This window comes from Cololabis saira, chromosome 11 (assembly GCF_033807715.1).
Source record: "Cololabis saira isolate AMF1-May2022 chromosome 11, fColSai1.1, whole genome shotgun sequence".
In the NCBI taxonomy this organism is placed as follows: Eukaryota; Metazoa; Chordata; class Actinopteri; order Beloniformes; family Belonidae; genus Cololabis; species Cololabis saira.
This window is the reverse complement of record NC_084597.1, coordinates 11,896,170-11,916,534: the sequence shown is the minus strand read 5'-3', so window position 1 is coordinate 11,916,534 and position 20,365 is coordinate 11,896,170. Positions and strand designations below refer to the sequence as shown.

Below are 20,365 nucleotides of genomic sequence, written 5' to 3'. Positions count from 1 at the left end.
GATTAAGTAAACAACCATCCACATCTTAACAATAATTGCTACTGTCACCAGATCTGTTCCACTTTTGAGCAAAATAGTTTGCAACGACTTTATAATTCATAATATACCCTTACCTCTATTTATAGTAGTATAAATATATTACATATCATAATATACTCATACATTATAATATACTCATACTTCTAAACTATATATACACTCATAGCCTACAGTGATTTAGAATATATTTACTATTAAATTTATAATATATATAATATACATATAATTTGCACAATAATCACAATATATACCCATGGCCGATCATGATTTCCTTCTGAACCACAGCTGCTTCAGTCTCCTTTTAAAACTTGACATCTTGTTTATTGCAACTATACATGGGGGGAGATGGTTCCAGTGTGCGACTGCTCTATACATTACTGTTTTTTTCAATGCATTGGTTCTGGGCCTAGGCAGAGAAAAGTGATTCGCTAGGGCCATTCTGGTATCATAGCTGTAAAATATAGCCTTGGCCCAACTAAATGTACAGACTGGTGGTCTGCTCAGAAAAAATTAACACTACCTTAAAGATGTTTTTGTCTACTTGAATTGTAAGAATGAATCAGCCTTTATGCTTTTAACATGTTTTTCTCTTTACAGGGTTCAGAGACGGTCATATTCCCTTGTGAGCGCTGGCTGGCCAAGTCGGAGGATGATGGAGAAACAGTGAGGGAGCTGGTGCCCTCTGACATCATCACTGAAAAACTTTCCAGGGACGGCAGCCTGAAAGTGACTGAGGTTGAGGTGGACGATGCCTTAGAGAGTATGTTGTGCATTTTTTTCCTGAGCATTACTTTTCTTTGAAACCTGGATACAAATTTTTCTCTGTTATTTATATTCCTGAATGACTCTGTTATGAAAGCAGCGTCTACAGATGGAAAATTCCTTTAGTTTTACGTGTGTGCTTCTCATAATCATTCTCCCCAACTACAGCTCATACATACGACGTGTCAGTGATGACAGGTGACGTGCATGGAGCTGGCACCGATGCCAACGTCTTCCTCACCATTTATGGGGACCTAGGAGATACTGGGGAGAGGAAACTCCGCAAGTCAGAGACCAACAGCAATAAGTTTGAACGAGGATCTGTAAGGAAGCCTCCAGTTTGTGACTCTGTTATCTGTGTCCTTACTCTCATTCCATGTAATGGAAAGATCGCATGGCTAAAGATCGCATGTTTTGTTTACAGTCTAGACCAGGGGTCGGCAACCCAAAATGTTGAAAGAGCCATATTGGACCAAAAACACAAAAAACAAATATGTCTGGAGCCGCAAAAAATGAAAAGTCTTGTATCAGCCTTAGAATGAAGGCAACACATGCTGCATGTTTATATATTAGTTATAACTGGGGGGAGATTTCTTTTTTTATTATGCACTTCGAGAAAGAAGTCGAAATGTCAAGAAAAAAGTTGAAATGTCGAGAAAAATGTAGAAATGTCAAGATTAATCTTGAATTACAATCTTGAGAAAAAAGTCGAAATGTCGAGAAAAAAGTCGAAATGTTGAGAAAAAAGTCGAAATGTCGAGGAAATAGTCAAAATTTCGAGAAAAAAGTCGAAATGTCAAGATTAATCTTGAATTACAATCTTGAGAAAAAAGTCGAAATGTCGAGAAAAAAGTCGAAATGTTGAGAAAAAAGCCAAAATTTCGAGAAAAAAGTCGAAATGTTGAGAAAAAAGTCGAAATGCCGAGAAAATAGTCAAAATTTCATGAAAAAAGTCGAAATGTAAAGAAAAAGTTGAAATGTTGAGAAAAAAGTCAAAATTTCGAGAAAAAAGTCTAAATGTTGAGAAAAAAATCGAAATGTTGAGAAAAAAGTCTAAATGTCAAGATTAAAAAGGAAAGGAAAAAGGAAGAAAAAGAGAGGAAAAAAGGAAAAAAAGAAGAAAAAAGAGAAAAAAAAGAGAAAAAAAAGGTCAAACATTTTTGAAAAAGCTCCAGGAGCCACTAGGGCGGCACTAAAGAGCTGCATGCGGCTCTAGAGCCGCGGGTTGCCAACCCCTGGTCTAGACAAAACAGCTGAAAATCACAACAAATGTAGTGTAAATAACAAAACTTCAAAACCAAACCAAAATAGCTCTGCTCGTAAAAATACATCTTATTTCTTGTGTTGTTGTTTTTTCCCTCTCAGGTGGATAAATTCACCATAGAGGCAGTTGACCTTGGCCAAGTTTTTAAAATAAGAATTCGCCATGACAACAGCCTGGTGAGTCCCGACTGGAACTTGGACCAAGTGGAGATTGTTGATATTGACACGGAGGAGGTCTTCCTCTTCTTATGTGAACGCTGGCTTTCCAGAAAAAGGGAAGACAGACGTATTGAAAGAGTCTTCTATGTCAAGGTAATTCAGTTCAATTTTATTTATACAGCATCTATTACAACATGTACTTGTCTCTAGGATCTTTCCAGAGACCCAGAACATGACCCCGAGCAATTATAACATAAACAATGGCAGGTAAAAACTCCCCTAGTGGGAGAAAAACCTTAAGCCAAACAGTGGCAGGAAAAACTCCCCTTTAGGAGGGAGGAAACCTGGACCAGGACCTGGATCATAAGGGGTCGGAGGCCAGCTGGGCAGAGCAGGAAAAGAGACAGGTGGAAGCAGCAGTGGGATGATCCGAGGGTGAGAATGCAGGTCAGCATGCAGCTCCTGAAGCTCTGGCCTGCAAACATGCTCAGAAGAGACAAAGAGGAGGTAGACCAGCACAACAAACTACAACAACTATGGAGAACAATGATGGTTATGAGATACTTATAATTAGTAACTGAGGATTGAGCTGAACAAAGGAAAGAGAAGGACGGATGAGAAGATAAACATTGATACCAGTGGTATTAATAGCTTGAGGAAGATGAACATTGCAAATAAATGACCCAAAGATATTCCACTGTGGGTCTCTTCACCTTCAAAGCAGCATTTTTCTTCAGGAACAGGTGCTTTCTTTAAAGTACTCTTCTTCTGAGCGCAAACACAACGTAGTGTGGCAGGTAAAGTGTGCAGACAGCAGTTTTCATAACGTAACCAGCGCCTACATTAGCTTGCTGCATCCCTCCAAAACCAGTCTGTGAAAGCTTAGAGAAGTGTAGCTCGGCATATTGCTTTCATAGTTTCGAATGATTCTTAAAAATATGGCACACACCTAAAAATAAACTCCATCTCAGTAGCACCCGCTCCTTCTACGTACTCTCAATTAGAGACTGTTCTTTTCATGCAAAAGTCACCTCACACAAAATGTAAGCACACGACTACTCCTTCAATGAGTCTTAAGCAGGCCTGCAGGCTTTTATGTTCAAAAGTAAGGAGTAAATAAAAGAAAAATGCTGGATACTGTCAAATGCAATCAGGTGAAAGATGGGGTCACTCCAAAGGGAAATTTAAAATCACCAATTAACTTAACATACATGAGTATTGGTAGAAACCTGAATATGGGGAGTGCATACAAACTCTACAAAGAAAGACCCTTGCTGGGATTCAAACCATTAACCTTCTTGTTGTGAGGCAACAGTGCTAACCACTAAGCCAACATGCTGCCCGCTGCCCTACGTCGTCACATTTATTTATTTTTTTAATTTTCTTTTTATTGAACATCTTCACCATATAACATGTACACAGTGGTTCATTCTTTTTCTTTTTCCCCAGTTGAGGGACTTAACAGGCAAATATGATGAAATAAAATAAAATAAATTAAAATAAAAAAAAAAATAGAACATTTCAACATCTGTAGCTATGAACTAGGGGTCTTTGTTCCCATGATGTACAACTCAAATAAAGTCTGACCTAATTGGTTTTATGTACTCTAACCAGCTTTCCCAATTTTTTTTAAATCTGTCCATCTCTAGTCTCACAGAGAAAGTTAACTTTTCCATCCCATATATATCGTGTATAACCTCAACCCAGTCTTCCACCTTAGGTACCTCATCCTTCATCCACTTTCTGGTAATTGCTTTCTTACTTGCAATCAACATTATCCTAAAAATATGTTTGTCCCCAAATCTACGTCCAGTTTCCCCAAGTATAATACCTTGAATGTAGGTGGAAGATTTACCTTCAATACTTTGTCCATACAGTTCTTAAGTTCCTGCCAGTAGCTGCGAATGGAGGGACAACTCCAGAACACGTGAAAATGGTCAGCTTTATCCGCCCCACACAGTCGCCAACACTTTGTATCCCGATACTTTGCCTGTGCTGGTGTTCTAAAAAATCTCACAATGTTCTTCCAGCCATGTTCTCTCCAAGTTAATGAACAGGTCGTTCTCCACTGCTTTTCACTTATCTCTTCCCATTCGTCCACTGATATGGTAATATTTGCGTCCCTCTCCCACCTCTCTTTTATATACACCGTGTCCATTTCCTTTAAATCTTCCACTCCCTTATAAAATTTTGAAATTAGCTTTTTTCCCAGTTTTGATTCATATGCTGAAGTGAACATTCCCATAATTTCTGTCCCCCTCCCCTCTATACCCCCCCTCATCGTCTGCTCTAGATAGTGTCGTAATTGCAAATACCTGTATAAATCTGTATTTGTTAGATTATATTGGTCTTTTATCTCCTGAAAACTTTTAATCTCCTTCTTTCTTAAGAGCTCCCAGAATATCGTTGGTCCCCTTTCCCAATTTTTAAAACTATAATCTATTCTATTTGGTATGAATTCGGAATCGTACCCGATCCATCTTAATAATTTACTTTGAGTTCTTAAGTCATTTTTTGCAATTAATTTAAACCAAATCTTAAGTGATATATCCAGCCAAGGGTTTGCCCCCTTCTCTAACGTGTGTTCTCAGGTTATTGTCCCCTATTATTGCCTGAATAGGTACCCCATCTGTTGCGTCGTCACATTTAATTGCCGTTTCATCACATTGCATCCCTGTAAAAGTATCTGTTAGTGTGTTTCTGTGCATCACTGACTGTGTTGTGTGTATTTTAGGGTTATGAAGGGGTTCGAGAGAACCTAAACAGTAAAAAGACCTCAGCCCTGACACTGAAGAGTGTTGACAGTAACATGAACAAAAAGAGCAAGAAGAAGAAAGAGGAAGATATTGAGCTCCCAAGTAAGAAATATCAGAAGTGGCTTCATCATCCACTGCTCTGCAGGTGACTGGTATTAGTTACATAATCGGACGCTCCAGTTGATGAATAATTGAAGTGCCCTTCTTGTCCAGTTATACCATACCACATCAGCATCTGCACGGGGCTGGAGCGTGATGCAAGCACCGCCAGCAGGGCGTATGTGATCATTGTCGGGGTCAATCACACCAAGACAGAGATGCTATGGCTCGACCTGTCAGATGGGAGGAAGGGCTTCGAGGCCGGCTCCCTGGAGAGCTTTGAGTCCCACGGTTCAGATGTGGGGGAGATCAAAAAGGTGGAGGTGAGCAATGGGACAGTCATGCTCTCTCATGTGTTATGACACAGACATCAGTGTGCAGAAAAAATGCACCCTTGTTGATTGAAGTGATTGTACCTGTCCTCCACTGCAGCTCGGCCACGATGGCGCTACTCCAGAGAGCTGCTGGCTCGTTGACGAGCTGTCCGTTGCTGTGCCAACCAAAGGAGTCAGATATACCTTTGTCTGCAAGTGCTGGCTGGCCAAAGATCGCGGGGATGGGTTAACTGCCAGAATATTCAATGTGCTGGATGCAGAGGCCATTTCTATCTCCCAACAGGTACAAATTGAACAAGAGCAACTTATTTATTTATTTAAAGGACAATGTGCAGGTACATTAAAAAGATGGCTGCACCAGAGTTAGCCTCAAGCTAATTTCCATCTGTAGTCCTTGACAAACATAAATACTACACATTAGGGTTTAAAATGACAGTATTCAAATGCAAATACAAGAAACAAACTACTGTACAATGTCCTGAAACCACAATAAAAGGTTAACATTTAAAGCACTTAGTGGAAGTACAAAATACAGACTGATTAAAATAACATAGATTAGAATAATTGAACCTTAAATAAGGTTGGGTCAAGATAAATAAATCAGAAAATCCAAATGCCATCAGATGGCACCCACAAGGGTACCATCTGATGGCCAAATACCCGTCTGGTATTTTCAATGAGAACAGGACTGACTATCCAAAAGCCACTTTTTGACGGCCCTAGAAAAACTATGGAAGTCAGCAGAGGGGGACAGAGTACTCGACCCCAGTACTTGAGTAAGAGTACAAATACTACTGGTCAAAATTTACTCCGTTACAAGTAAAAGTAGCTCAGTTAAAATATTACTCGAGTAAGAGTAGAAAAGTACTTGCTTTTAAAGGTACTTAAGTATCCAAAAGTAAATGCTTTTAAATTTACTTTAAGTAAAAGTAAGAGTAAGAGTAAATTTCTTATTTTCCACATCAGTAAATTACTATATTTTTTCTAAATTAATTTAAGGATCTTTTAACTCTTGTTTCTTAGAATGAACTCTTTGAAACCAGCTGCACTGATGTGCTGCTTTTAGAACCACAATGTTATATAAAACCTGCAGAAACACCAAAAACAAATCAAATGAATGGGATCATAAGAGGACAGCAGATGATGCAGAGTTTATTAACAATCATGAACTGAAACCAAATGAACCTGCACCATCCAACTAAGTCTGGATCCCCCTCAAAGACCACTGCTTTACAAAAAACTACATCTCTGCTTTCAATAACTCAATGTTGAAGTCACTTAACTTTACAGGAAGGACGTGTACCAGTACAATATAGCAATATAAAGCATAACAAACTGTCTCCCAATGTCTGTCTTGTCTGTCTCTGTGCCTGTCTCCCAATATCTGTCTAAAAATAGGATATTAGGGAAGAAGAAAAAAGAGCAGACCTGAAAGTAACGAGTACTTTTCAGCCTTCCTAGAAATTTACTTGAGTAAAAGTAAAAATATTTGTCTTGGAAATGTATTCAAGTAAGAGTAATAAGTACCAAAGAAATCTAATACACAAGTAAAGTACAAATCCTCTGGATATGTACTTAAGTACAGTACTCAAGTAAATTTACTCCGTTACTGTCCACTACTGGAAGTCAGCCATGTTCATTAGATTGTCCGGGAGCCGTTTCCTTTCCTTAATAGCTTTATATGAAAAAGCTGATTGAGAAAAGGCGGACTTCCTTTTTCGGAACATTGCACTGTGTCACAGATAAGGCACACCCATTACTTGCACACTGAATTAACATAACTGACTCTTGATAACGTATACATGGGGGGCACCGTGGTGCAGCTGGTTCTGCAGCCGTCTCACAGCTAGAAGGTCCTGGGTTCAAAATGCAGCAGTCCTGGGCTACACATGCCCCCTCTGGCCAGCCGGGGCACCAGAGGGGGTGGGGAGGACCTGGCTGGAATGACGGGATCCTTCCACGTGCTACGTCCGGCCAGAGTACATAAAAACCTTAACATTATTTTAACAACATTAAAAGAAAACTGATGTAAAAAAGCTTTCAAACTGAAGTATTTCGTAAAAATCTACTAGTAGAAACATCTGTTGACTCTGTTTCATTTATCTAAAATTCATTAGTGTTTAGTTTCATATTAGAATTTGAATAAAAGGTTGACACTAAGAGATTTAAGTTTAAGTTTAGTTACTTCTTTGATACAGTAGTCATACCATAATCCTAAACTAAAATAAAATTTGCTATGTATGTCAATTTTAAGATATACTTTTACTGAGATTTGTTTATTGCGCCCATTTCTATTAGCAATATAGTCATTAATATTAATTATTATTATTCAAATATTTGTATTAATTTTTCACATAAAACATTCAAACACGAAGCCACTCAATAACAGTGCACACATAACCTATGGGGGGGGGGGTAAATAAAACAAGTAATGTAATATTGATAAGTAAATAAGTAAATAAATAAAAATTAAATGAAAGTATATTGGAAAAATAAATAAATAAATAAAAAAAAATAAAATAAAATAAAATAAAAAGTATAATTAAAATAAAATTAAAATAGAATCAAGTGCCAGGATTGCCTGAATCAGCAGAAAGAAATTCCCGTTCAAAGTAGGATAAAAATGGTTGCCAGGCTTTGTAGAACTTTTGGGAGGAGCCCCGAATGGTGTACTTGAGGTGTTCAAGTTTGAGGTGTGCCATCACCGCCTCCACCCAGCGTTTATGTCAGGGTGGTGTTGCTTTCTTCCAGCTTAACAGAATCAGTCGTCTTGCCAGTAAAGTGGAAAAAGCTATAACCTCTGCCTGAATAGCCGATAGCTGCGCCTCTTCCAGCACCACACCAAAGATGGAGGTCAAAGGGTTAGGATTGATGTCTTTGCCACACACAGATGAGAAGGTTTGGAATACCTCTATCCAGAATTTAGCCAGCCTGGGACACCCCCAGAACATATGGCTGAGATCAGCCGGCTCCAGGTTACATCTAGGGCAAGATGGGTCAGAGCCTGGGTACATTTTAGCTAGCCTGCTCCTGGACAGATGCAGCCTATGGACCACCTTGAACTGTATCAGCCCGTGCCTGATGCACACAGAAGATGAGTGTACAAATTTTATTGCGCGCTGCCACTCCAAATCTGACATTTCTATCCCTAGCTCCTCCTCCCACTGCATTCTTATGTGTCCAAGGGATGGGGAAGCCGATTTCTGGATGTTTTCATATAGGATGGACACCATACCCCTATGGGTAGGGTCCGTATTCAGTAGCTCATCTATCCAGCTACTTTGTGGTGAGTTCAGAGACGGAGAGAAGTGTGTTTTAATGAAACTACGGACCTGTAGATACCTGAAGAAATTGCACTTAGGGATATTGAAGTCCGTGCTTAACTGCTGGAATGATCTAAAAATGCTGTTTTTAAAAAGGTCCTTCACACACTTGACCCCATTTCTAGACCACAACTGAAACGCGGAATCTATAAGGGAGGGAGGAAACATAGGATTCGACACAATGGGGGCCGTGGGGAGGGCTTCTCTACTGTTAAAGTGGATTCTGAACTGTGACCAGATCCTGAGTGACCCGCGGATAACTGGATACTTAGTAAAGTAGTGTTTACTTAAGGGTATTGGGGCACACACCAGTGAACACAATGATACTGGGTTGCATGAGTGTTGCTCCATTAGCACCCAGACTGGTGCTTCTCCCTCTGGCGGGTCGTGGACCCAGTATACCAGTTTGTGGAGGTTGGCAGCCCAGTAATAATGCATATAATTGGGCAACGCTAATCCTCCCTCCTCCTTCTGCCTTTCCAGATATTCCTTCCTGATACGGGGTAGATTTTTGTTCCAAATAAAAGTTGATGTGCATTTATTTAGATTTTTGAAAAATGACTTGGGTATAAAAACCGGCACTGTCTGAAACAAAAATAGAAACCTTGGCATAATTGTCATTCTAACTGAGTTGATTCTCCCAGCCAGTGATAAGGGCAGACTGGACCATCGCAACATGTCCTGTTTAGCCTTATCCAATGCTGTCTTAAAATTGTTGCTAAATAAGTCCTTGTACCTATATGTGACATTGACGCCTCATTAATATTAATTAATCCCAGAAAAAGAAACCGGTTTTAATATTAAAGGTGTTTACAGTATGATTGTCTTTTAGAGTGCGTATTAATTTAATCACCCATTGTTTCCTAAATAAATGAATGTCTTAGTTTTCAGGAGTTTTGCTTGGGAGGGCTGGTTTTGAGATTTGAATGTAAAGTACGTGATGTGTTTTCATTGCCAGATCATCTACGCGGTGACGGTTGTAACGGGAGACGTGCAGAACGCAGGAACAGATACCCAGATCTTCATGTCTGTGTTTGGGGCCAACGGTAGCACAGAGGAGATGGTGCTGCGGAAGAACGAGGACAGGTAGCAGAAAGAAAGCTTTTATATATCTATATATATATATATATATTTTTTTTTTTCAACTTAATTTTATTATTATTGATTATCTTGTGTTTCTGTTTTGTTTTTGTCTCTTGTACGTTCAGTTAGTCTGTAACTTTGTGTTTTGCTGCTGCCTTCCTAAATCAGGTCTCTCTTGTAAATGAGACCATGGGTCTCAATGAGATTTTACCTGTAGAAATAAAAGTTGATAAAAATAAAAGTGTTAATAATCTCATAGTTAAAATGTGAATCTAAATTCAAGACGGTAAATTCTTCATCACTTGTTGCGGCCGACAGGTTTGAGCGTGGTCAGGAAGACACGTTCAACATGGAGATCGATGACATTGCCCCGCTGAGGAAAATGAGGCTCCGCATCGACGGCTCCGGCAGTAGACCCGACTGGTTTCTTGACAAGGTCAGCTTGCCTCGTACAGATTAACTCAAAGACACATACAAAAATGTTCAGGTAATAGCAACATGCAAATATAGAAAATAATTTGAGCTGAAGCTAATAGCTGACAAATACTATAGCAGGGGTGTCAAATTTGCGGCCCGAGAGAGGTTTTCATGCGGCCCGCGAGAAGTTTCCAACTCAAAAAACCGAAATGTTAATTTACTAAAAAGGAAGGCATAAATAACTGCCATGAATCGCAGCATATCCGATAATATATTTCTTCTACAAATCCATTGTTATTCCACTAATAGAGCAGTTTTCGACAGTTTTTTAGTTTTCTAGAATGCATTTGCCGATTTTATTTCTTTGTAGACGTTCGTTTATTTTTATTAACTGATTACTATTATATATTTTCGCAGGAAAAATATCACTGCTAAAAAAGATGATAGAAGATATTTATTCGGAGAATTTCAGTTTTGAATACGAGGATAGTGACAAAGTAAAACAGTTAAAAGAGAACTGCTGACTTTTTCGGCACACTGTCGTAAATATCCGCGCCAATTTTTAAAAATAAATACACTTAATTGTACTGGAAAAATCTCTAAATCACAAAGAAACACTCTCGGATGTAATAAGAAAGATTTTGCTTTTAATTACATTTCCTATAAAAAAGCGAAATATAAAAAAAACATACTTGTTTCTGTTTATCTTTGTAAAATGATATTAAAAGTATCTTACATAATTTAAAAAAAACGAGAAATATCAAGAAAAGATCCTGAAGAAATATATTTTGTAGTGTAAACAAAGTGCATATTTCCTTTAAAATTAACTAAACTGATATTGGATTAGATAAGAATAGTAAAAAAAAAAGAATTAGAGAAAAAATTTTCTGCACCGTTTTTGTTATTTTGAGTGTGCGGCCCACGAGAAAAGAATTGGTCAAATCCGGCCCGCCAAGCAAAATGAGTTTGACACCCCTGCTCTATTGAAACATTTGGTTCTAAACGTGAACTCTATGTTCTCCTCCATGTCTAACTGCCTATGAAGAGAAAACCAGAGACGTTCAATAAACGAGACAGCCCACTACGGTTCGGTTTCCTGTATCTGTGTCACGTGACTGCCACGCCCCTTTAGGAGACCGGAAGTAGGTCCTGAGTCTATTGAGTCCTATGGGAAAAGTGAACGTGAGCACAGATTATTACCAATTCCTTCGCCCCATAGTAACCTAAGTAAATATGGGACCCATTTTCCAAAAGCCACAAACCTTCTGAACATTCTGACACCAAAATGGCAATTTTCAGACCGACAGATTAGGAGAAAATGAACTTTGTTTGAGACCTGTCTCTGTCTGAGCAACACACTCTCGCGAGATTTGGCTCTCATCGTTTTCCCATCGGATAAAATGAAGTTTAAAACTAAAATAAAACTTGCTTCTTTGCTTAATAATACTGTTATTTTTATTATTTAAGTCTTTTTGGAAGAAAGTTGTACTGTATCTAGTGTTGTATGTTCCAAAACGATGTGGGGAGAGGGGCGGCCACGCCCACTAAGGAGACAGGAAGTGTATACCTATTCATACCATTGGCAGTAACGGTAATGCGCTATCTTCTGTATAGAGGATCTTTGAGAAAACCTCTAGTACATAAAACATAAAACCAGGAGCTTAAAAAACTAAACTGGAATGGACGACTTCTTCCAACATCCATCGCACAAAAGCTATATTTATGTGTCTATCCTGAAACTTTGCTGTAGGTCACAGGATCATTCGCTTTAATGCATCACACAGACACCCGTCTATTCCTGCCTGCTGGAGAGTGGTAAATAATTCACCTTCACAGAAAACACAAGCACATGCAAGTACACACACATACACTGCAGAAACCAAACTCCTGCAGTCAGCATATTGATCCATTTTATTCTCCGTACCGTTGATGGTGCATTACCATCACACACACACGTTATTAATACAAACACACACTCATGCAGGCTCTGAGAGGAAATTCTTTGTATATTTGCTATAAATGTTTAATATTTATTGTGTGACTGCACTATAATTGTTGAAATGACCCTGTGAGGACACCGGCTGTCTCCAAATTCAATCTGAAGTCTCAGGCAGGGAGCTTTAACGAAACACAACACAGTTTCTATGCAAATGTCTTCTCTGGTAAAGGCAGCGTGCCGGCGGAGCAGCAGAGCCGTCAGGAACAATGCCGAACCCTGTCTGTGTGCTCCTGGGACTCAGCTACTGTGAACATCTCCTTGACTTAACCCCGCAAAGAGACTTGTGTGTTCAGCATCACAAGCAGATGTGCCACTTTTTATGGTTTGCCGGGTCTGTTTATTGAAATGGACTCAACAATGTGCCGGGCAGACTTCCAGCATAGCAATCAGCACAGATAAATATGCAGAAAGGACAGCTCACACAAGTGAGCCAAGTCTGTGTCTAAAAGTCAAATGTTTCTCAGGACTTCCAGGAAAACACCTCTGTTTGTGTACAAGCCCATGGAAAATGATTTATCCTTACATATTATGAGGCTAAGGCTTGAAACAGAAAGCAAATGGACTTGTTATGCTCTATTTTTTTATATGTTGCACCTCTCATCTGAAAATCTTCAGTGCTAATTGAAGTTGATGCCTATAAGGTGTTGTTGAAATGTGAGTCACTGTGGGTACTGATGAAGACCTTCCTCGTGGCAGATAGGAAATCTGAGGGGAAAAAAACACCCCACAGCATTAAAAAAGGGGAATAAAAGAATAAGTACAAGAATGTTGTCATTCCATGTGTGGCAGGAGTTTCCAAGAAACAGGGGAGGCTCTTTTCCAAACACAACATCCCAGCACACTTCAAACCAAATAACATCTCCAACCCAAAACCGGTTCACCGTAAGGACAAAACAGAAACTGAGCAGCATGAGGAATGCACTGACCCGCATCCAGCAGAAAATATTCAGCCAGGAACACAGGAAAGTCTACCCTTTGCAGTAGGAATGGGTGATATTTTACCGTTCACGATAAACCGTCAAAAAAATTCCTCACGATAAGAATTTGTCATCTCACGGTAAAAATGATAAATTCCCGTCCCGTTCACGTTTTTGTGTAAAGCTGATTTTTGGAAGGAAGGAAGGAAGGAAGGAAGGAAGGAAGGAAGGAAGGAAGGAAGGAAGGAAGGAAGGAAGGAAGGAAGGAAGGAAGGAAGGAAGGAAGGAAGGAAGGAAGGAAGGAAGGAAGGAAGGAAGGAAGGAAGGAAGGAAAGGAGGAAGGAAGGGAGAAAACAAGGAAAGGAGGAAGGAAGGAAGGAAGGAAAGGAGGAAGGAAGGAAGGAAGGAAGGAAGGAAGGAAGGAAGGAAGGAAGGAAGGAAGGAAGGAAGGAAGGAAGGAAGGAAGGAAGGAAGGAAGGAAGGAAGGAAGGAAGGGAGAAAACAAGGAAAGGAGGAAGGAAGGGAGAAAACGAGGAAGGGAAGAAGGAAGGAGAGAGCGGAAGGAAGGAAGGAAGGAAGGAAGGAAGGAAGGAAGGAAGGAAGGAAGGAAGGAAGGAAGGAAGGAAGGAAGGAAGGAAGGAAGGAAGGAAGGAAGGAAGGAAGGAAGGAAGGAAGGAAGGAAGACGTTTTTGTGTAACAAACATGGCGGATCTGAGAGCGAGATAGATTTATAGTTACAAAGATGGAGTTGAATTGTTATTTTTTTATCCTCATTTTTATCGTTATCGGGATAAATGCCAGAAATTATCGTGATACATTTTATAGTCCATACCGCCCATCCCTGTTTTGCAGAAAGGATAAGAAACTCTCTTTTCAGGAATGTAATGTACACATAGTGGAAATTAAACTTAGATATTAAGGGGTAGGAGTGAAAGAGGCTGTCGATCACGAATAAAAAAGAGGAGGTCATTCAGACTATGACTCAAGTAACCAAGACATCTTGTGTTGTCCTGTGCTTTCTCAGGCGTGAAAACGATTCACGACTTTCAGCAAATGACAGGTTATGAAATTGAAATTGCCCGCCAGTCAGTCAGAACTGAAGTTTGAAGATAGATGAAAGGACTTCAAAAATTACTCAGAGAGCTCAAGTTACTTCTAATTTTAGCATTTAGGAATATTCTTACCAGGATGGCTGAGAATGTGCAGCAACATCTGCCATCATTTGTCTTGGATGACACGACACGTAGGCCATTTGTGTAACCGCAGCTTGTGTTGTGAGCATACAATGTAGTAAGCAGTATATCAAATACTGGCTGCCTTTAGTAAGTACGATGACACCATAATAGCTGAGACCATCCTCTGGTGAAGAGCAGCATAGTAAATAGACAAACTGGTCATCTGGTTGTGAGCATGGCAATAACAGTTTTACTAATTAGTCCACCACTTTGATGGAGAATTTGATGATCAACATTAATCATTCCTACCACAGCCAGCCGCATGTTCTTTGCATCCATTATCCATACCTGCTTCTCGCTATTCATGGTCATGAGCAGCCAAATTATTCCCTTCCAGTAACTGTGGTGATGTTTTATTTTTTTTAACTATTGACTGTTGACACGAAACTGAAACTTTTTAGCTGGTGCTTGGTAGACTTGGTATGCAGCAGCACTTCTGAACACATGGGGGCATGTAGCTCTGCTGTGTTGATGAAAGAACCACTTGCAATACTGGGTTTCTGATACACCTTTTCCACCAAACCGGTTCCAGAGCTGGTTCTGGTTCACAACTCGTTCAACTTGGGAACCAGCTGAGATCCGGTTTGGTTTTCCATAGCTCAGGTGCTAAGGGGAGCCACGTCATTACGTCACTGCAGACGTTAGTTACGTTGCTGCGTTTCCGTTGGCGTGAGCATTGAAGCAACAACAACGTATCTGCTCTAATACGGACTTGGTCCACGTAGCACCTCAGTGGACACATCGCTAAGACAGGCTGTCTCCTCAGACCACTGCTGCTTTGATGCATCCAGATTAATTTGTCGCCTATTTGAAAATGTCTCCGTCTCCCAGTCTTGCTATTGCCATTGGTCTTGATAACTCGGCCCCCACCGCTTACGTAAGCGGTTCTTTCCTCTAGCCCAGGGATCGGCAACCCGCGGCTCCAGAGCCGCATGCGGCTCTTTAGCGCCGCCCTAGTGGCTCCTGGAGCTTTTTCAAAAATGTTTGACCTTTTTTTTTTCCTTTTTTTCTTCTTTTTTTCCTCTTTTGTTCTCTTTCTTTCTCTTTTTTCCTTTTTTTCTCTTTTTTAATCTCGACATTTCAACTTTTTTCTCGAAATTGTACTTCAGCATTAATCTCGACATTTCAACTTTTTTCTCAACATTTTTACTTTTTTCTCGACATTTTTACTTTTTTCTCAACATTTTTACTTTTTTCTCGAGATTGTACTTCAAAATTAATCTCGACATTTCAACCTTTTTCTCTAAATTTTGACTTTTTTCTCGACATTTCGACTTTTTTCTCAACATTTCAACTTTTTTTTCAACATTTCGCCTTTCGCCATTTGCCTTTATTCTTTGGCTTATACAAGACTTTGAATTTTTTGCGGCTCCAGACATATTTGTTTTTTGTGTTTTTGGTCCAATATGGCTCTTTCAACATTTTGGGTTGCCGACCCCTGCTCTAGCCTAACAAAGAGTTGGTGCTACCATGGAACTGGTTTTTCTGGTCCGGAACCAGTTCTTTATCAGTGGGAACAGAAATCCCGGTTTCAAAATCAGAACTGGCCCAGAACCAGCCCTGGAACCGGTTTGGTGGAAAAGGGGTAATGTGGGGATGGTCTGACAAGACTTGTAATGCCACTTGGTTCCCACTAGCCGTTTGTTGTGCTTCATGCCAGGTGCTACATGAACTTTTATATGTTGACTCCACGTGATCAGAGGTTATATTGCAACACAGAGGGACTTTAAGTCAACTATAATGCAAGTGTTTTTTTTTCTGGTGCTTTGATCTCAAAGTCCTTGTCAGTATTTTAAATGAGATTTCTGTAGAGAGTATTTCAAAAGCTCACTATCCCCACCCAGGTGATCCTACGCAACCTGATTACAGAGGAGGTGTCCGTCTTCACCTATGAGGAGTGGCTTTCCAAGACATGTGGGCCCAAGAGGACCATGATCTGTGAAATGGCAGCTGTGGTGGATGAGGAAGTGATGGTGGAGCTCACCACCTACATCATCCAGGTCAAGACCAGTGATAACGCAGGTAAGTCCTCATCAGGGAAAAAGTGTAATAAAAACAAGAGATTTTGCACTTTTTCTTTCTTTCACGCTGAATAATTAGTGCTGTAAACTTTTATATGTAACTTGGGATGTGTTTTATGCATTTCTCCATGAAATGTACATTATCAAATTATTTAAGGTGCTGTTTTTCTAACATGTTTGAATACTGAGTCTTTGATAGCTTTCTTAGTCTCAAATCTTCATCATCATGCTTATTGTGGCAACTTCCAACAAAGGTTGTAATTGTTCAATATGAACACTGACCCTGTACATATGAAATTATTCACACAATAAGAGGATTTGGTTTTGATTTGATTTGATTTATTTTGTACATGTAAAAGACAACAATTAAAGAGAAAATAAGAAAACAAAGCAAAAAAAAAAAAAGAATTTCATACTTTAACACTTAATATCTTAATTACATGTGCAAAAAGGAATAGAAAGAATTGTAAACTTATTTAATCCTACCCCCATTCACTAATCATTTATTATAAAGTATTTATAATAACTATACTATAATTATACTCACGCACTGTACTCACACAGTTACCTATACATACATACATACATACACATAGTTGAGTATTCCTATATATTTGTACACACATGCCCATATAAATATTTATATAAATATACTTATTTATCCCATACTATCTCTATATTAACTCCATATGCTCTATATCTATATATATATACTTACACACGTACTCACACACATACACATATATATACATATCCATACACATACACCCATACATACATATATATATATATACATATATATATATACATATCTATATATATATATATATATATATATATATATATATATATATGCATACACACACACACATATATAATTAGCTGCCCATTTCTATACATAAATATAAACAAATCTACCCATTCACCCAATAGTGTTTATGGGAGGATGATTAAAAGACGCACAATGTTTGTGTTGCAGCTTTTCCATTAAAGTTCATCTAATTATTTTATCAAATCCTCATATTTATCCGTTGATAGTCTGCTTCCACGTTAAAAGCTACTGGATCAATGGGGTTCTGAGTTTCATCAAATAATAGCTGAATTGTTGTGGACTTTTCGGATCAGACCTGTGAGCAAAAGGTGCTGGAAGATTGAAAAGCATTCAACAGATGAGACCATTTTAAATCTGCTAATCAGGCTGTCCTTTATCCGTCTTAGCTTTCATCTCAGGGTCAGTATCATGTCAGGTCCAAGGATGCTCAGGGCAGGGAAGCTAAAGCATTGTCTATAATTAGTAATATAATTGAGCATGATTTTTGTTTTGAGATATATATTTTTCATCAAGTGCGTCTCATCTAGTGCTTCAAATTCAAGGACCCTTTGAACAATAAACATCCAGCACTTTATTAGAAATTGAGTGAAACTACTTTTTGCAGATAATTACTAAATATCTGCCAACTGATGCTTTTAATTCCTGTCCAGATCTCCAGGCTGGCTTAGATGTCTCCCCTGCTGATCCTCATTTGACTTCTCCTTGTGCAGAGATTCGGTTTTGAAGGAGGAGAAAATCTGTCATAATTCATGCTCTTTTCCAACACAATAACCAAAGAAACCCTATTTAGAAGTCCTCCACACTCCTGCTCCATCTTTGTCACCCGGCTTTTTCATTTTACAGCTCACAGGCGCTGCAGATCAATATGATAGCATGGCGAGAAGTCTGAGCCGACTTCAAAGGACTGCTCTCTGCCCCCTGGCAGCTACTAGAAGCTAAGCTGCAGTCCTGCACCTACGCTTCAACTCTGGGAAGAATGCGGCAGGCTGATGTATATAGAAACATTCAGGCACATGCATGCAAGTACTGCATCATCCACATTGTTTTGTATGCAGCAATAGTGTGCCTTAAGATCTTAGGGGATTATCCACTTATGGATTGACAGGGGATCAAGTATTTACACGACTATATATGGAGGTTTTTGAAAAAAAAAACAAATCCTTTCAAGGTACCAGCAATGTTAATTACGTTTCCTAAAAGCAGCATCCCAACACTACTCTCTCTCATTAACACCATAGAAACAGTTACACATCAACTGCTTTGCTTCTTGTCCATTCATCTACCCACTAGGAATGGGTGATATTTTACTGTTCATGATGTACATGATGTATAAAAATTCCCCACGGTAAGAATTTGTCATCCCTTGATGACGTTTTTGTGTAAAGCTGATTTATGGTTCTGCGTTAAATCCACGCACAACGTACAGGAAGGAAGGAAGGAAGGAAGGAAGGAAGGAAGGAAGGAAGGAAGGAAGGAAGGAAGGAAGGAAGGAAGGAAGGAAGGAAGGAAGGAAGGAAGGAAGGAAGGAAGGAAGGAAGGAAGGAAGGAAGGAAGGAAGGAAGGAAGGAAGGAAGGAAGGAAGGAAGGAAGGAAGGAAGGAAGGAAGGAAGGAAGGAAGGAAGGAAGGAAGGAAGGAAGGAAGGAAGGAAGGAAGGAAGGAAGGAAGGAAGGAAGGAAGGAGCCTGAAAGAAAGAAAGAAATGAGCCTGAAAGAAAGAAAGAAAGAAATGAGCCTGAAAGAAAGAAAGAAAGAAATGAGCCTGAAAGAAAGAAAGAAAGAAAGAAAGAAATGAGCCTGAAAGAAAGAAATGAGCCTGAAAGAAATGAGCCTGAAAGAAAGAAAGAAAGAAATGAGCCTGAAAGAAAGAAAGAAAGAAATGAGCCTGAAAGAAAGAAAGAAAGAAATGAGCCTGAAAGAAAGAAAGAAAGAAATGAGCCTGAAAGAAGAAAGAAAGAAAGAAAGAAAGAAAGAAAGAAAGAAAGAAAGAAAGAAAGAAAGAAATGAGCAAGAAAGAAAGAAAGGATAAATTCCCGTTGATACGTGTTTGTGTAACAAACATGGCGGATCTGAGTCATTCCAGTTTTGCAGTACAGGTGTAACTCATTTAATTGGTTTTTATCAATTCAATTTAATTGGTGTAGTCCAGTAGCATTTAGTATCTTTTAGAGCAGTGATTTGGGGGCTCCAAAGACTGTATGTGGTGATAGATTTATAGTTACAAAGGTGGAGTTGAATTGGTATTTTTTTTATCATAATTTTTATCGTTATCGGGATAAATGCCAGAAATTATCGTGATACATTTTTTAGTCCATACCGCCCATCCCTACTACCCACTAGTTCAGGTCACAGGCCCAGACCTTCATCCGCCCAGCCACCTCCTTCAGGTCTTTCAGGGGAATGCCGAGGTGTTTCCTAGCCAGCTGGGAGACATAATATCACCAGTGTTTCTAGGTCCACGTGGACATGCCCTCAACTGGCTCCTCTCAATGTGGAGGAGCAGCAGCTTTACTTACAGTCTCTCCTGAGTGGCAGAGCTTCTCATCCAGTTCAGCCACCCTGAGGAGGTTGCAGCCACTTAAATCTGCACTCTCATTCTTTCAGTCACTATTCACAATTCATGACCCTGGATGAGGGTGGGAGCCTAGCTGAACCGGTAAACGGAGCCCCTCGCCTTTTCTGCTCGGCTCTTTCATCACAATCACCACGGTCTCCCCCTCCGTTCTTCCTTCACTTCAGAGCAAGACTCTGACATACTTAAACTCCTCCACTAGAGACAGCACCTCAACTCCAAACATGGAGATGGTGATTGCACCCTCTTCTGACTGAAATCCATAGCCTCAGATTTGGAGGTGCTGTAGGGCTGGGAGATATGGACCAAATGTCATATCTCGATATTTTCTAGCTGAATGACGATACTCGATATATATCGATATTTTTTCTGTGCCATAATTGGGGTTTCCCCCAAAGCATTATAGCATAGCATCTCTGTTAGCTTCATTTTTTTTGTGAGGCAAACCCTTAAATAAAACAGTCAGTTTTAATACAAAGCCTCGTGCCAAATGTCACACAGGTTCCTTTATTAACAGAGGTCTGAACAATATCAAAATGTATAAAACAAATGAAAT

The 20,365-nt window shown here is 39.5% G+C and overlaps 1 protein-coding gene across 1 annotated transcript in view; it reads left to right on the top strand.

Annotated features, from left to right (window-relative positions):
- LOC133454872 (lipoxygenase homology domain-containing protein 1) overlaps nucleotides 1-20,365 on the top strand; it is a 56,242-nt gene that overhangs the window by 29,687 nt on the left and 6,190 nt on the right. The window contains exons 29-37 of the mRNA XM_061733589.1: nucleotides 637-799; nucleotides 970-1,124; nucleotides 2,167-2,376; nucleotides 4,958-5,081; nucleotides 5,193-5,401; nucleotides 5,511-5,696; nucleotides 9,695-9,822; nucleotides 10,138-10,255; nucleotides 16,232-16,409. Of these exons, the coding sequence (XP_061589573.1) occupies nucleotides 637-799; nucleotides 970-1,124; nucleotides 2,167-2,376; nucleotides 4,958-5,081; nucleotides 5,193-5,401; nucleotides 5,511-5,696; nucleotides 9,695-9,822; nucleotides 10,138-10,255; nucleotides 16,232-16,409 (1,471 nt within the window). The remainder of the gene's footprint in view (nucleotides 1-636; nucleotides 800-969; nucleotides 1,125-2,166; nucleotides 2,377-4,957; nucleotides 5,082-5,192; nucleotides 5,402-5,510; nucleotides 5,697-9,694; nucleotides 9,823-10,137; nucleotides 10,256-16,231; nucleotides 16,410-20,365) is intronic.